We start from the raw sequence: 17535 nt of genomic DNA, 5'->3' as shown, positions 1-17535 counted from the left end.
ACGATTCTGGACATTACGACACCCCCCTGCACCTCTAGCTGGCCTACCATTCAAGGGGCAAACCATATACATACCCGGATGCAGGCATTCGCGCTTCCATGTTTGTTTGGCCTCGCGACTTTTGGGGCCGGCAGGTTTGACGTGGTGGCCTTTCAGCTCCATACGCTGTGCTGGGGGAAGCGCCCCACTAAAGCGCTCCAATACCTTCGGGTCGAGTTTGCGCTATATAAATAGGCAACAATTTTCACAACCTTTCAAAGAGGTGCAGTTCGCGTCCAAGGGAAAGTTCACTGGCTTGGGAGTGTGGTTAGCATGGTTGACTCAAGCGAGTGGGACAGGTACACAAAGTTCTGGCTATAAAAGATAGCCTGGTTTAGTTGTGTATTCCGTGATCAAATCACGTAATCGCCGCGACGAGGATGTGCCCACCTCCTGTGATCTTGGGCTAATCACTTGGCAGATGGCAGGCTCTAGTTCATATCACAGCGCCGCAGTTTGAGTTCGAGCAAAGTTCATGCATTGTTCACATTACGCGATTACGGCCATTACTAAACCCCCCGCACCTCCATGGATAATCTGGGGCGGTGCTCGCGTGATGCGGTACGGGAAGCGTGTAATTTGGTACGATTCTCTTAAGCACCCCCTGCTTGAAGGTGTAATGTAATTACGGTGCTCATGATGGCGGTGGACCTCGCGCACGTTAGTTGATATGGGAGCGGCTGGCCAATAAGCCACGCACCCGGCGCACGGTGGGAGCGGGCATGAGCGTGCGTGGGTCCTGGGCCCTGGGACGCTTGCTCGCAAGGTCGCAGGTTCAAGTTACATTGATTCTGTTTCCGTTGGCGTACCTTTCGTGGCGTACCCCTCACCCCCCGCGCATCTTAGGTTTTGGGGGCCTCATGGGCTCGGTTTAAGTCACCCCCTGCTCACGCGTCGCACGCGGGAGCTATAGTGCGGTGTAAAGATCAATTACCGTCCGGCAGAGCACACATTTTAGTGATCGCGTGTCCGTCGGCCTTTCGTCCGTGGGGCATACTTCGCAATGGCGGTCGGCCTCGCGAGCAAAGTATATTAAGGGGGGTGCGGCCGGCTAAGAAGCCGCATACCCTGTGCCGTGGGAGCCGGTAGGAGACTAGCGTGGGTTCACGGCCCCAAAACACCAGCACTGCACGGCTGGGAGCTGCCTGGGTCCCCGCTGATCGCGGGAGGTGCAACACATGTGGCGCTCCCTGGTTAAGGTTATCGCCCCCCCTCCCGTCGGCTACGCTGCCATTGAGGGTGGGGGGGCATGCAGTGGGCTGCGTGCGGCAGGCGCAATGGACCTGGCACGGGGATCGTTTAGTATGATACGAATCTTGTAAGCTCCCGTGCTTGAATGTGTAATGTAAATAAGGTGCTCAGGTAAGGCGCTCCAACACCTTCAGCTTGCGCTATATAATTATGCAACATGTATTGCTGGCTTCCTATAAGGCAGATAAATAATACAAGTGCATGCAATTTTCACATACGCGATTACGGGCATTAATAAACCCCCCCGCACCTCAATGGAGAATCTGGTGCGGTACTCGCGCGGTTCGGTCGGGGAGCGGGTAATATGGTATGAATGTCGTAAACACCCCCTGCCTGAAGAGGTAATATAAATACGGTGCTCATGTTAAAGTGCTCCAATGCCTTCCGGTCAAGTTCGCACGATATAACTATTCATCATGTAATTGCAGGCTTCCTATAAGGCGGACACATGATACCAAGACATGCACTGTCCACATCACGCGATTACGGGTATTACTAATCCCCCCCGCTCCTCAAGGGTTAATCTGGTGCGGTGCTCGTGTGGCCGGGCACGGCGATCGTGTTATATGGTACGAATCCCCTATCCTCCCCGTGCCGGCTTGTGTAAGTACGGTGCTCATATACAGCGCTTCAATACCTTTGGCGTCGAGTTTGCGCGACACAAATATGCAACATGTATGTGCTGGCTTCCTATAAGGCAGATACTTGATACAAGTGCAGGCATTGTTCACAAAATTTGCACCAATACCTTCCGGTCGAGCGCGCGCTAGATAAATAGGCAACATGTGGTGGCTGGCTTCCTATGATGCAGACACATGATACAGGTACATGTATTACTCACAAGAAGTTGCTCGTGCCCACATTCGCGCGCATTAGGCGATCCCGGGCATTACGACTCCTCCTGCACCTGAACGGGTTATTTGGTCGGTGCTTGTGTCCGGCGCTCTAATAATTTGGTGCGCAGTACGGTTTGAGCTAATCACTAATCGACCGTGCCCGAATAAGGTATGTAAATACGGGGCTCATGTACTGCACTCCCAACACCTTCGGGCGGGTCACGCGGTGACTCTGGCCAGATAATTATTATCCACGTGCCTGATGATGTATGTATATACGGTGCTCATGAACGGCGCGCCATTACCTTCGGGTCGAGTTCGCGCGACATATAAGTGCTAATTACAGTAAGGGTCGCGCAGTCCGATCCTGACCACACGTGACCACGTGTCGCTCGTCTCCAACCTTTTGCTGAAAGGGGGCTTGGGTCGCTTGTCATTGTTGTTGTCTCGATACCCACCCCCATTGCTTACGGCCTCGCCCTCCCAGGTGCATCAGTCCTTGGGCAGGGCGGACCAGTGTGGGGATAGTCCTAACGTAGAACTGTCATTGCCATGTTAGTAACAGTTAAACATGGGTCGCTGCCAACAGTCTAAAAGAGGTATGCTTAAGCCCGCAACTTGGCCCCGCCAACATGCTTATGTGGGCCGCCTTCAACGGTCACTGATATGGGGAACTCACACATATCTAACTGTAACCTAGACACCCGGGTGGGTGCCTAGTCGGGCAGGGCAACGCAATCGAGATAGAATGGTAGTTATTATCTAATGCTAAAGGAAGTCTGGATTGAGCCACTAGATGGGTTAGATATGGGTGCAGCTCAGTGCCCCAATCGCATTGAATTCGGGGACGCACTGACATAGCGGCAAAAGAATAAGTGGTCACCACATAGCGCATCACTAGGGCCTAAATCACGGCACAAGGTTACCGGCATGATTGTCCAAGTGGTTGCGGGTGCGCCGCTCGCGAGCAGATTGCAACCCGTGGTTTACCTCTGTCTCAAATCGACCGATAGTTCATGGTTAAGCCGATTGGCCTGCAGAACACTGAGCTGGGCACCATAACCAAGAGTTAGGCCTGCAGGAGGAGTAGCTGAAGGAACCATATAGGAATAGTCCAGATGTACTTTGGGGGGCATTCCCCTGCAACCAAAGACAGATTTCGGGTTGCTTCAATGAAGACCTTCCACCCGGCTGGTGGGTGGTATGGTTGTTATATAGCAAGTGTGCGGTCGTTCAAAGTTTGGTAAAGACCACGTAGAGCCCCAGGGCATCAGGGCATTATTGACCGTGCAGCATTCGCTACGTTCAGAATAGGGCCGGTATTTGCACCAAAGTTTCCGGTTGGTTCCCACAGACTTGTCTGCTCCCAAGGTTATCCTCTAGGGGTAGAACTTGAGACTAAGGGGGCATTGCCTGCTTCGGCGGCACAAATAAGCGATAGCTACGCCGGGATGGAGTTACCATGCAGGTCCTGCCACCACTGGGTTCCCCCCAGGTGATGGGATCAAGTTAGGTGGGACCGCGAAGTCTACGGTTCTTGGGAAACTTCCTGCAGTAGGGCATTTAGCAACAGATAAGGTACCAGCGTGTGAGTATCAGATATCTGCTTTCCAGCAGCACCGTGCCCTGGGAGCACACGCGTTGCCCTAACTCTGTGGCCCTCCCAGTTGGGAGCCGGGTAGCAAAACAAGTGAATAGGCTCCTTAGGCGGGCCTCTGGCCTTCAGCTGGGTGTAATCACCATCAATTGGAGATAGGCCCAGGCAAATGTTAAGTAAAACCCTTCTCGTCATAATAGTCAAAGCGGGCAGGCCCAGGATTGTGAATAGGTGTAACCTTCCCGCTGGGGGGCGAATAGTTATTGCACATCTTCACAGGCCCCTTTATTTCAACAGACCCTATCCGATTAGGATAGCGTCTAGGGATTGGGGACATAGATGGGGCCATCTTCAACTCCAGGAGCTATAGCTCACTGGTAAGTCTTGGGCCTGTGGTTATAAGGGATCTCACAGGGTTTGAGTCCCGCAAGCACTGTCAAACTGTCATGAGGTGGCAGAATGTCAAACTCTTCTGTCTGCAGGGATGGTTCCCTTCCAGCTAGTTGCAGGAAGCCGGAAGCCTTAGATAGGAGAGGTGCAGGTAAGAGCTAGGTTGGTGGGGGGCCCTGGCTGCGACGGTTAGCCGCCTCCAGGGCTGTGGCGGAGTTACAGGGCGATCTGGAAGCAGGCCGGTACAAAGGGTACCTCTGCGCGGCACCACGTGGTGCCTGAGCCAAAACGAGGAGCCTCCAGAGAGGTCCCGGAAGCCGGTCGGCGCCCCGCTAGTCCTGCGGGCGGTTGTGGGCCTGAACAACCGGGGGCTTGCTATGCGACGCTCCGCCCCGAGAGGGGGGGTGTGAGTAGAATTTCAACGGCACGTGATCGTAAAAGAATCACTGGGGGGCAGCACTTGCGGGTCGTTCCCGCGCTGCCCGGCTCATCAGGCGGGCAGGTGAAGTAGATGGTCGCCTGCCCTTGGATCGCCCGTAAGATAACCCACCCATTACATATACTGGAATTATGTAATAAATCTGCAGCATTTGTTACCCACTTACAACTGTTTCTTGTGTTTTCATTGGGTAACCTAATTTGGGGGAGGGGGGAAAGCGGGGTGCCCCTGGGGGTACTATGCCGCTGACCGCGGCCCCCGCAGGGGGCCACTCGGCGGTCGGCGCCTTAGTGGCCCCGGGGCCCCGGTCACCCCTCCCCACTCCCTCCCTTTGGGGGGGGGGGCAGGGACACAGACTGGTGCCCCCCTTCCGTGTCAGGGCCGGAAGTGACGCGCAATGCGCGTCACTTCCGGGCCCAGGTGTGAGGGGGAGGCTATTTAGCCTTCCCCCACCCTCACTGGCGACCTCTTTTGTCGCCCACCTCGCCTTTCCCTCCCTACCGCTTACCCGGCGTAGGCGTGGTTGGGGGGGTTTTTTCCTGAGCGTTGTAATGTTTTCCTTTTCGTTGCAGGCGGAGTTACAGGGCGATCTGGAAGCAGGCCGGTACAAAGGGTACCTCTGCGCGGCACCACGTGGTGCCTGAGCCAAAACGAGGAGCCTCCAGAGAGGTCCCGGAAGCCGGTCGGCGCCCCGCTAGTCCTGCGGGCGGTTGTGGGCCTGAACAACCGGGGGCTTGCTATGCGACGCTCCGCCCCGAGAGGGGGGGTGTGAGTAGAATTTCAACGGCACGTGATCGTAAAAGAATCAGTGGGGGGCAGCCCTTGCGGGTCGTTCCCGCGCTGCCCGGCTCATCAGGCGGGCAGGTGAAGTAGATGGTCGCCTGCCCTTGGATCGCCCGTAAGATAACCCACCCATTACATATACTGGAATTATGTAATAAACCTGCAGCATTTGTTACCCACTTACAACTGTTTCTTGTGTTTTCATTGGGTAACCTAATTTGGGGGAGGGGGGAAAGCGGGGTGCCCCTGGGGGTACTATGCCAATTCATGGGTGGTTCCCCAGGGACAGTAGGAAAAGAGGGGGGGGGGGGCAATCCCAGACAAAGCACTAAATGCAATTTATAATACAAGTACAATGAATAAATTAGCACAAAACCAGCACTACAGCAGTTAGAAAAATTACTCAAAATAATAAAGGTAGTCACTGTTGTAACAAGAGCCTAGAAATCTGAAAGGGGAGCGCGTCACTGTGACAGTTGTGCTGGGAATCCCTCAACGAACTACAAAACAATAATTCTTCCTTGAAACAGCCAAAACAATACTGAGAGTTGTCCGCATCACCGTGAGCAGGCAAACCCTCGATGAGCTACACCATTTAATTCTACCTAAAAATCGTAAACGCATCTACTAGAATGCACTCTGTTTTAAAATTGGCCACCCTACTCTAATGCTATCATGAAAAGCAGGCAGCGGCAACCAAGTGAACGGATCAAACAAACAAACAAACACACGTGCGGACTTCACAACCAATCAGGACTTTAAAATTCCATTTGCAGCGCTAGAATTTGCTGGGCTGTTCCTCAAAGCTCCAATTCTAAGGCACCTTACATACACGCAGTACCGCCCATTCCCGAGCCACTCCCAGTGCATGTTCAGTGGTAGGTTATGATTGGTTCTTGTACGACCCGGAAGTGTTGAAAGAAGGAAAATGACGTTCGTTAAAAAATCAGGTATGGACGAATGACATGAAAGTGTATTTTACTGACGGTCCGTAAAAGCAGCTGACAGGTAGGGGGTCACCTTACTTGCTTTGCAGTGATTAGCACCTTTGGTGACTTAATGTCAACCACATAACCTCGTATAGTGAAATGTCTGTTACTCCTCTTGGGATTGTGTGCTAGACGAGATGTTGAATATATGTATATTATATAAATAATGCTATCTCCTGCTTCTAATAATGTTTCGTGTCATTAGATGCTTGCTGATCACATCCCCATGTGACATGCAGGTCGCTAATTCGTGTCCTGTTTTGATGAACTCTTCCTTCGCCTTAACTGAAGGCGCGCCAGTGTGACCGTCATCTTACTTAATGAAACGTCACAGGTATTCATAGCGTTTATAAATTGTACGGAGCGTTAGACAAGACGTTTTTTTTGCAGTGCGCCTATCTACTTGAAATAGATGGACCCGGTTTAGCTAAATAATTAACGCGATTAACCAGAGAAAAGCCACTGGAAATGGAAAGGAAACTTCTGAATTGGTTCGATTGGGAATTCTTTTAAAATTACAGAGAATTGAAAGAAACTTTTGGAGGCTGTTTCTTTAACCCCTAACTGCAGTGTCTTTCTAAGGCCCCCCGCCACCCCTCCATGGGTGCAGCGGCGTCACTAGGGTTGGTGTCACCAAGTGCGGTAACTCATGGTGACGTGCGGTCCGCACCCCCCTAGTGACGCCACTGGCTACTTACAGTGTCACTCAAAGGCAAAGAAATGTCAGACATGAGCACACCAAAAACACAGAACTGTCATACACAAGTAATCTGAAACCTTGGCGGCTATGGAAATGTGTAAAGATAGATCGTATCCATATCAAGCAGAAAGAAGGAAGCGGTGAGTAGACTTCAATCCAGTGGAAGTTTATTATAATCCCAGCAAAACACTGGAGTACTGCTGCTCTCTACAAGGTATAACTGTTGTATGTCCTAACTAACTGTCGAGCCTTTACCGAGCAGACGCAGCACGAGAGATGCACCCTCAAACATAAACATGTTTGAAGATACACTCACGAGCAGCGTCTGCACGAGTGTGGAATACATAACATGTCACTATAATAAACATGAAGGAAATACTAAAGTAAACATGACATGAATAAACAAATGAAACAATACCTTTACATCATCTCCTTTCCCATAAAAATTAAAAATAAAGTCTAAAAATAAAAAGATATTTACGACATATAGTAATCTTTGAATCTAGAAGGAATGGAACAATTGTGGTAAGATTTGCATGAGTTAGAAGTCGTACTTGAAGAAGTAACACTAGGTTGAGACACAGGTGACACTTGTGAAGAAGTAGATGTGACCATTGAAGAGGATAGATCCTGAGAGACAACATTGTCAGATGAGGCTCCTAAAGGAAAATGTGAACAGTCATAGTCATCTGTAGCAGAGCTCTTGCAAGTAATAATTCTATTGGCCTGTGCTTGTGAAATTTTAACGACAGCTCTTTTACTCCACCACCCTTTCCTTCCCAAAAAAAGTGAACCTTTTGAAGTTTTGACAATTTGAACAGGTGAAGAAAATTTAGATTCTCCTTTCATAACCTTTTTTGGGTTCTTGATTAAAACCCAATCTCCAATCTGAAAATCCTTTGTGATTAAAGAACATTTTGAATTAAAATATTTCTTTTGATCGTTCTGTTTGATGAATACATTTTTCTTCAGCAAAACTTTGTCCTGACAAGCCAAACATGAAGTATCATCCTTCTTGATAAGACCAGTTATCCAGTTAGGACAAATGTTTCCATTTGGATTTCTCTTTTTAAGCAGTCTGAAAGGAGAAATACCTGTTGTGGAGTGAGGAGTGACCAAGTAGGACCAAATTTTCTTTCTTAAAAATAATTCAACAGGAAGGTTACAAGCTAAAGCCGATTGAATACCCTCTTTTAAAAAACTGTTCATCCTTTCAATGAGTCCATTCGATGATGGGGAGTAAAGAGCCACTTTTAGATGTTTGACATCATGAGCTTTGAAGAAATCTTGTATGGTTATTGAACAAAAGTGCGAACCATTATCTGTAACAACCTCTTTGGGAGAACCTTCTGATTGAAAAACTCTGTTCAAGAATTTTATAACAGCAAAGGAATTAGGAGAATCACAAAAATCAAAATCAACCCATTTTGAGTGATAGTCAATGAGCGAAACGATGTAGCTTTCACTGCTAGGGAGAAGATTGAATGGACCAGCAAAGTCCATAGCAATCTTAAGCCATGCCTCCTCAGGTACGGGTACAGGGTGAAGAGGAAGTTTGTTGATCTTCCAATGTTTATCAGAAAGTAAACAAGTGTCACACGCATCAATCCACTGAGTGACATCTCTGTCCAAAGCAGGCCACCAAAAATGTTCCTTAAGTTTTCTACACGTTGCTCCGACTCCTAGATGTCCATCATGAGCAGATTCAATTAATTTAATGCGAATAGAAGAAGGAGGAATACATTGGACACCACGCATCAAAATTTCATTAACAATAGAAAGGTCATCTGAAACTTGAGCATATGATTTTAATGAAGCAGGAAGGGAACGTTCTCTGGGCCAGCCAGAAATAATCATATTCCTGACTGCTTGCAAAATTTGATCATTATCATATGCTTGAACCCAATCAGATTGTGACAGGACGGGAAAAGTGGCCAAAGAGTCATTGATAGATGGCACTACGCATTCTACTTCATCAAATTTTGGGTCAGGAAGATCATCTTTCAAGGGAAGTCTAGAAAGACAATCCGCTCTGACATTGAGACCACCAGAAATATGTTGAATAGTGAAATTATATTCATGTAGTCTGGAAAGGATGCATACTAATCTAGCTGAGGCTTTACCAGTGCCATTTCCGTTTTTTATGTGTTGTGTGGATTTGCTAAATCATACGTCCTACTCCTAATACAGATACTGAACACCAGCGGCCAAGACCAACCGCTAGTCATAGCGGCCAATCTGCCGCCTGCTACTACCCCTTACTGTACCGTGCGCACGCACTGCCTGGCACACTACTGCCGAAGCCGCGTGAGCCTGACTACCAGAGGCTGACTTCTCCGACCGCCGCGCAGCATGGTTGACAGGCTAACAAACTCGCGTAATAAGTGCGACACAACTATCTGGACCGACTAACTCACCAGCTCATGGTTAAACTCACACCAGATACCGATTGACGCAGAAGGTTCGCTAGGCGCGCATGATAATCGTTGTCGGCGTCACTTGCTGAGTCCGACTTTGGCGTCTGCAATCGGCCTGCAGCTGCAACAAGCGTAAGGCGTGTACGTCGGAGTCAGAGCAGTGTCAGACCGCCAAATCAACAGGGCGCGAGCACAGGATGTGAGAATCGAGCTGTAGTAATGATTAGGGCTGCCCACCATGCCGATTTAGATTTGTGTATTTACACCTTACATATGACAGATCTTTTTTTGTGACTCCCTACCTCCACATTTTCCTTGTGTCCCATGGTGTCACCCCATGTGATGGTGTCACCCGGTGCTGTCCGCACCACCCTAGTGACGCCACTGCATGGGTGAGTTCTTCAATAACTTTTTTGCCCAGTCATGTTAGCCAAGCAAAATTTGCATCCCTTTTCGCCATGTGTCGGGGTTCTCCGGGTTTGTGGATTCCACGAGGGAACCAGTAAAATAACCAAAATGTAGCAACATTTTATTTATTTGTGTAAGTGAGGAAACGTGTGGTTTCTTCTCCTTCTCCCCTTTTTTTTTTTTTTTCTTCTCATCAACAACATGTTTGCTTGATAAAACCATTGACCCATCTTTTAGGAACAGGCACATGTGTTAAAAGAAAAAAGCATTTCTTACCTCAATTTTTACATCTTTCAAAGTGGTGTCTGTTTTTTGTGAGCTCTGCCTACTTGAATTTGTGTGGTGTCGACCTATCAGCAGTTTGCAGGGAAAAGTATGAAACCCGGAGATGAATCCAGAAAGCTGTACGTTTCAGGAAAGTAGATAAAGTTTGGGATTCAAAAAGCGGTTGTTTATGCATACCACTCAACAATATTGTCAAAATAGTTAAAAAAAAAAAAAAAAAAAAAAGTAGGCGAAATTGCTGATAATGTTTTCATGCAGGATGATTTTTTAGGTCTCGCCTGACCCAGCGCATGCGCTGGTCTGGCGAGACTTATTGAGAGGGCTCCAAAAAGTGCTACCAGGCCAGCCTAGAGCCACAGTGCATGTGCACGCGCGCCACGCTTTACCGCCATTACTTTCGGTTTCGCGGCCGCACGGCCGCTTTGATGTTTGATCGTGATCACTTTCACTTTCGCGGCCGCACGGACGCTTTGCATAGCCAATAGGTCTCGCTTTTGGGACCTTATAAGTATTTAGTTATGCAACTGTTGCATGGCTAAACACTTATAAGGTCCCAAAGGCGAGACCTATTGGCTATGCCAATGCTTGTTTTTCTTCCCCAATGGCCAGTTTACAAAAGTAATATAGTGTTAATTCCGTCAGATTTTGCCGTTTTCAGAAATATATAGTGCATATGTTGGTTGTCTTAAAATACACAATTCCAAAGCTAACATTTCATTGTGTACCGACCATCTATCAGTTCATGTGGTAAAATCTAATGAATACAAAATGGGTATGAAGGGTATGTATTTTTTTAATTGTATTTTTTTAAATATTTTTATTAGAAATTTTGCAAAGAGCACATGAATAAATGCATAAAACAAGGAGATTGAAGGGTAAACACAGATAAAAGTGTAAGCAACTAAGCACTATTGGGGGAAAAAAATACAATAAGACATGTCTATACTACATCAATGCCCCCCCCCCTCCTCACTCTACCATTGATAAATCGGAGCCGAAATACTTTTACCCAATCTTTTAGCCCTCCTGCCTTTTTGTTTTTAGATCCCTTTTAAAAGGTTAAAAATGGATAGAAGACAGGCGAGCCATTGAGAATATAAGGGGGCAACCGGGTCCATTCAGTCTGTAGAAATACATATTCTTTCCACCGCCATGGCCAGAAATGTAAAATACTGCTGAGCTCCATCTGCCCCCGAACTGCTAACTCCTAGCACCGTTAACTCGGGTGTTAACACAACTGTCACCTTCAGGGAAAGCTCCAGAAATTTCTCTATGTCTCTCTTCAAGATTTCAAGTTGTGGACATGTAGAGAATATATGGACCACGTCTACCCCAGAGGTTTGACAGCGGGGACAAATGATACCCACTGAGCCACCCCATTTAGCTATTTTAGCAAGCGTATAATATAGATCTAAGATTCTTATAATGCTGTACCTGCAGCCCTGACGAACACAGTATTGAGTGGCCCATTTTCAGGGATTCCAGAAACCCCGACCCCTCTATACCTAGTCTGTGGTTCCGTTTATCTGCCTGCTTCTCGATCATCTGATCGCAGGTTGCTCAACTCATTATAAATCAGGCTGATAGTACAGCCCTCTTTATCCGGTGCCAAGTCCATAATAACAATTTTAACTCTCCTTTTTGACCACCTGTCTTAACCAAAAAGCTACTTATCTGTAAATATTTTAAAAAACCCTTCCGGCAAATCCCATAACTATCTTGTGTCTCGATAAATGCCTTAAATCCAACTACACTAAACAAATCCCGACCATCTCCCCCCCTAAATCTATCCATCGTTTCATGGATCTGTCATGAAAAACTGCTGTAAAATGAGGGATTCAAATAGAGTGGAGTATAATAATTCGTTCTTCCTATCCCCATCTTTCTCTTCAATGTCCCCCATAATCGAAAGCGGTCAAAAAGGTCTCAAACCTTAGCTTCTTGTCACAGCTGGGTTCACAAAGCTTCAGAAGTAAGTTTTTGGCTTCTTTCCCTACCAGTAGTTCATAAATATCAGCTACCCTCCCCCTATTCCAGGGATCTAAGGGGTTTCCCCCCAATTAGCCCACACATATATTGAAGAGCTGCCGCCAAATAGTATAGGTTGAAGTTGGGGACGGCCCAGCCAGCTCTCTCCCTAGGGAGAGACCTATATTTCAGCACATGCTTGATCTTTCCGTGTGCCCATATGAACCTATTAACTGTTCCCTCCAACTTCTTAAACCAAGATTTATCAAATGTCAAGGCTATAGATCTAAACAAATAGAGGACTTTGGGGAAAATAATCATTTTATGATATTGCATCGGCCAACTTTTGAAAGGTGTAAAATTATTCATCCTATCAAAGTCCTGTGACCCTTACTGTATAGTTGGTGCTAGATTCAGTTCCACAATTTGATCTACATTTGGTGATGTCTTTATCCCTAAATAAAATAGCCATTTGTACTACCCAGGGATCAGCTGTGTTCAGGTGCCCATTAATTACAATTTGGGTTTTATGTTGATTGAAAAAAATACAGGCCATATTTATCAGTCAGCTGCCTTGTGCATAACATTTCTTTATTTTGGATTAGAATAACCATCCCTCTTGTTCTCGTACCTTGCATGGTGTAGGCCTGAAGATTATACCCTAATTGCTCAAGCACCCTTTTATTTGACCCCCTCGATATGTGTTTCTGTCTTGTTTCACACTCCCAAATACTACTCTCCCACACTGTGGCACAAACACAACAAAGCAATGAACATTACACAACACTACCTAGAAAGGGATTTCACTTTATAAAATGAAGCACATCAAATATTCTCTTTTCAGAATAAGACTTGGGCTGTTATTTATCCAATGCTCTCTAACGGAAAGGCTTTTTTTATATATATATATATATATATATATATATATATATTTCTCCTCCAAGCTGCTTCGGTATGCCCACCACCTCCTGAACAGAGGGCGCGTCGATGAACGGGCCTCCAAAGCACGGCCCGGAATTATCAGCAAAAGATTCCTTTCATCAAAAAGGAAAATCGACGCCTTGTCTGTTGCGCAAAAGTCTTTTAATCAGTCAGCTCAAAAACCGTTAGACGCGTTTCGCCTGCAATGCAAGCTTGCATTGCAGGTGAAACGCGTCTAACGGTTTTTGAGCTGACTGATTAAAAGACTTTTGCGCAACAGACAAGGCGTCGATTTTCCTTTTTGATGAAAGGAATCTTTTGCTGAGATATATATATATATATATATATATATATATTACCTACTGGCGGTCGCCAGTAGGTAGTTATAGTTAGGACCACGTTTCCATAGGAAATCCGCAACATTCTATTTTGAATAACTTTGGCGCCGGTCGACGAATCCTCGCGAATTTTTCAAAATAGGTGGGGCGCTCCGCTCCGCTCCTACCCTGAAAGTCTCGGGGGGATTCGTCAAGCGGGGGCTGAGATAAAAGGGGGGTCCCAAAACGCGTTTTTCCCATGCATTTTTCCATAGGACCTTTAGACATGGCTACAGCCCGAACGGCTGAACAGAATTACTAGAAATTTGGCAGAGAGGTAGTCCTCAGGTCAAGGAAGTGCCTTTTGTAGGTTTGGTGTAAATCTGTTCAGTAGATTCTGAGAAAATAGCCTTTAAATCAATATATATATCTGAGCCAGCTTACGGTGCGCTTACGGTACGCTTACCGTACGCGTACGGTGGCGTGCGCGAGCGCGATTCTGATTGCGTCTTAGATCTTAGTAAATATTCGAATCGGCCGAAACCAGGAAGCGGCGGCCACCATTTTCTCTCTCGCACTGAGAGTGATTTTTAAAATTTAAAGCCCAAAAACATGTAAAGGGGCTGTTTAGACAGCTCCCACACACATAGGCATGTTGAGGGAGTCCCCAAAGATCCCCCAAGGCCAAAAACGGAATTTTTATTTTTTCGGTAATTTCGCCGATTACGCTTACCGTACGCGTACGGTAAAAAATTATTTTAAAAAAAAAATCATCCACACTCTCTCCACCCCGTGTGCAATTGGTGGCCGAAGGGCACCAATTGTGCATGGCTTATTACACTTATGAGATAAACTAAAATATTAAAAAAAAAATAAATAAAAAAAAAAATTATCCACACTCTCTCCACCCCGTGTGCAAATGGTGCCCAAAGGGCACCATTTGTGCATGGCTTATAAAATATACGAAAAATTTAAATATTACCTTTCAAAACGAAGTGCATCATATGTCCTCCATGTGCGCACGGTGCGCGAAGCGCATCGTGCGTACATGGCCCATCTAGCGTAACGTGGGCACGCGGTGCGTGTAGCGCACCGCGTGCCCACCGTGCGTGCATGGCACTAACTGCGTAAAGAGGGCGCGCGGTGCGCGAAGCGCACCGCGTGCTCACTGTGCACGCACGGTGCGCGAAGCGCACCGTGCGCGCACAGAACGAACTGCGTTAAGTGGGCGCGCACGCCACGAATGGCGTAAAGTAACTTAGCATTTAAAAAACCGTACAAATTCACTGAAAAAACCATAGGTTTCACACACGTTATAGTTAGGAATTAGCATTTAAAAAACCTTGCAAATTCACTGAAAAAACCATAGGTTTCACACATGTTATAGTTAGCGGAAATTTTACTGATAAAAAACCAATGAAATTCCCCCGTTATAGTTACTGCAGGCAACTATAACTCACGCGACCGCAATCTTCTGCTGATGACATATGTGTCTTTATGAAAAAAAAATATTTGTAATATATGTATAGCTAAAAATGTATGGAAGAAGACATGGGCAAATAAGTGTCTAAATACAGTATTAGCATCAGCAGAGGATTGCGGTCGCGTGAGTTATAGTTGCCTGCAGTAACTATAACGGGGGAATTTCATTGGTTTTTTATCAGTAAAATTTCCGCTAACTATAACATGTGTGAAACCTATGGTTTTTTCAGTGAATATATATATATATATATGCACAATATTAATGCACTTGGCAAATGCAACTGTTAAATGTATGGATAAAAATAAACACAAACCGCAAATAATACTGGACGTCCTGCAAGAAATCGCAAAGATATATACACTAAATACATCAGGTGATTACCTTGAATGTGTGCATACTCACTCGCACATCACAAAGTCAATATGATTATAGCCACTGGAAACTGAAGGTGCACACTGACAGTCACACATCACAATGACTGTTATAGCCACTGGAAACTGAATGTGCACGCAAACAGCCACGCATCACAATGGCACTAATCAAAAACAAGATACATCACCGGCTGCAAACTTAATCTTGGCCCACTCCAGACTGAGGGATTCACAGCCGGGGACAGGAGACTCCGCAAAGCCGGGAACTACTGCACTGAAGATGCGTCCACCGTTCAGGCTCAAACAATCCCGGTCTCTACGTCAACAAGCCCCAGCTTTATAATCTCAAAACACACTAAAAGGTTCCGAGAGACCTTCCCTCTGCGCCAAGGAAACTTACTGGAATAGGCCACCTTCCGTGCAAGCATTCCAAAGGCAAAAAGAGTTCCCACGTTCACTCTGCATTCTCACATGTTCCAGCCTTTATTTTACCAAAGCTTACGAAAGCCTCTGGCGGTACATTCAACAATCTCCTCTCCAAAAACAAAGCAACCGTGAACGTGAATAACCCAAACAACTTGAGCACTCTGGGGGCCTGCCTGTGCACGTAAAAAGCTCAAGCAAGACAGAGTCCGAATTCAATATGACATGAGGGCATGTCAAAGCCAATAGTAAGAACTTCATAATACTTCCCAATGTACAACACAATACACATTTGTGCACCACTGCTCATAACACTGTACTTCAGGGCTAAAAAGTACATCCCACATCTCTCTCTCTTATGCTATCAAATGCACATCCCACATGATCTGTTCTTGGCAAGCTGTTCTACTCTGTGACAGCTCCCACTTTAAGACTGCAAGATTACATAGACGAAATCTTCAAGGGAAGAAAGGCATATGCAGGACGTACATTCGGCTGATGGTAGTCAAAGGTCATCACGTGGTTTCAAACCGTAGGAGTGCCTCTAGCACTACAGTTTGAAGGAAACAAACAATATCGGACCTCAATATTTTTAGGTCCTCTGTCACCTTTCTTCCGTTTGGCACGGTCATTTAAACCACAAACCTTTATTGTCGCAATTCATAAATTAGCTATGGTTCCCTAGTGCTGTCTTCAGATCGTGCTTTCCCCCGTCGTTGGGTACCCTAGCCCCATATTCTCTGGAAGTCTTCGCTGCGCTATGATAGAATCTCCTGAATCTCCAAGTTCTCTTTGTGCCCAATTCCCCACCCCTTATCCCACACCTGACCCACCTCACTACCCCAAGAAACTCTCCTCACCGCACCCTCCTCCCCCGCCCGCATTCCCACACCTGACCCATATAGTGAAACAGACCAACCCCCCCAAAAAGGTATGGGTCATGGAACCTGTGCTATTGCCCTCCCCCAACAACCGGAGATGCCTGCTCATCCTCATCTGCACTTTGGCTGGACTTGGTCTGACCCCTACCACTGATGCTACAGATGAGAACACAACTGTCCAGCTGTCACCTCAGTCCTAGCTCTTTTTTTCTTTGTCTCATTGATTACACTAGATGTTCTGGGGAGAGGCAGCGTTAAGTGAAGGAAGCAACAGATACTAAACCTGTTATTTGGCTTGCCCAAGGTAAAGGCAAATCGGGTATGTTGTCTTTTTCATGGTCTGAAATCAATCAAAAGAAGCTGCTGCCTCTGAATAGGCCATTTAAGAGTGGGAAAAAAGCCACTTAGGCAAAATAAAATCTCCTGGCAATGAAGAATCGGGGTTGTAGATAGAGGTAGGAAGCAGGCACGGACACCCATAGGCAGAGCTGAACCCTGCGTGGCAATTAACTTCTTGATTCTTCATAAATTTTATGGAAGAATAAAAAAAAAAAATAACTTGAGGAAAAGAAGGATCAAATGATAAAAATGCAGGCAAGTGGGTGACAAACACAATAAAAATAACTCTTCAAATCCATTATGGCTCAGATATCTTTCAGTTCCCTTTATATAGCCTTAACCCTGGAATTGCTGATTGCAGGAAGGGAAAATAACAGAAGGAACTCTGGCTGTATTTTGCTTTTGGATGGTTCCCATCCATGACCACCATTCTCAAGGGCCCTAAACACTGGATCAGGAGCCGACTCTTATGGCTGCTTCTTGCCCCCCTTACCATGGCTCTATACCCAAGACACCAAATCATCAGCTGCAACAAGACCTGGCTGCACCAGGCAAGAGCGGGCAAGTCCCCTCCCTGTGGAGCAAAGGGAAGCATTACGGGCCAGGTGGAGGAATTGCAACCCATATCAAGAATCCTGAAAAAAATGTCAGCAACACGCTGATCCAGGGTCACCGGAGAGAAGACCTGCCATAGCTAC

General features: G+C 46.5%; 1 protein-coding gene across 2 annotated transcripts in view; it reads left to right on the top strand.

The window, feature by feature from the left end:
- The first annotated feature begins 6249 nt into the window (after positions 1 to 6249).
- STEAP2 (STEAP2 metalloreductase) overlaps positions 6250 to 17535 on the top strand; it is a 224168-nt gene continuing 212882 nt past the window's right edge. Inside the window, exon 1 of one of the 2 annotated variants that reach the window (XM_085631358.1) lies at positions 6250 to 6285. In XM_085631358.1, coding sequence (XP_085487484.1) covers positions 6264 to 6285 — 22 coding nt within the window. In that variant the 5' untranslated portion in view covers positions 6250 to 6263. Of the gene's footprint in view, positions 6344 to 17535 lie in introns of both variants that reach the window. The other variant, XM_085631359.1, reaches the window with a different exon arrangement.

This window comes from Triturus cristatus, chromosome 10, assembly GCF_964204655.1.
Source record: "Triturus cristatus chromosome 10, aTriCri1.1, whole genome shotgun sequence".
Classification (NCBI taxonomy): Eukaryota; Metazoa; Chordata; class Amphibia; order Caudata; family Salamandridae; genus Triturus; species Triturus cristatus.
Note: the sequence above shows the minus strand (reverse complement) of the source record. Positions and strands in the feature narration are given on the sequence as shown.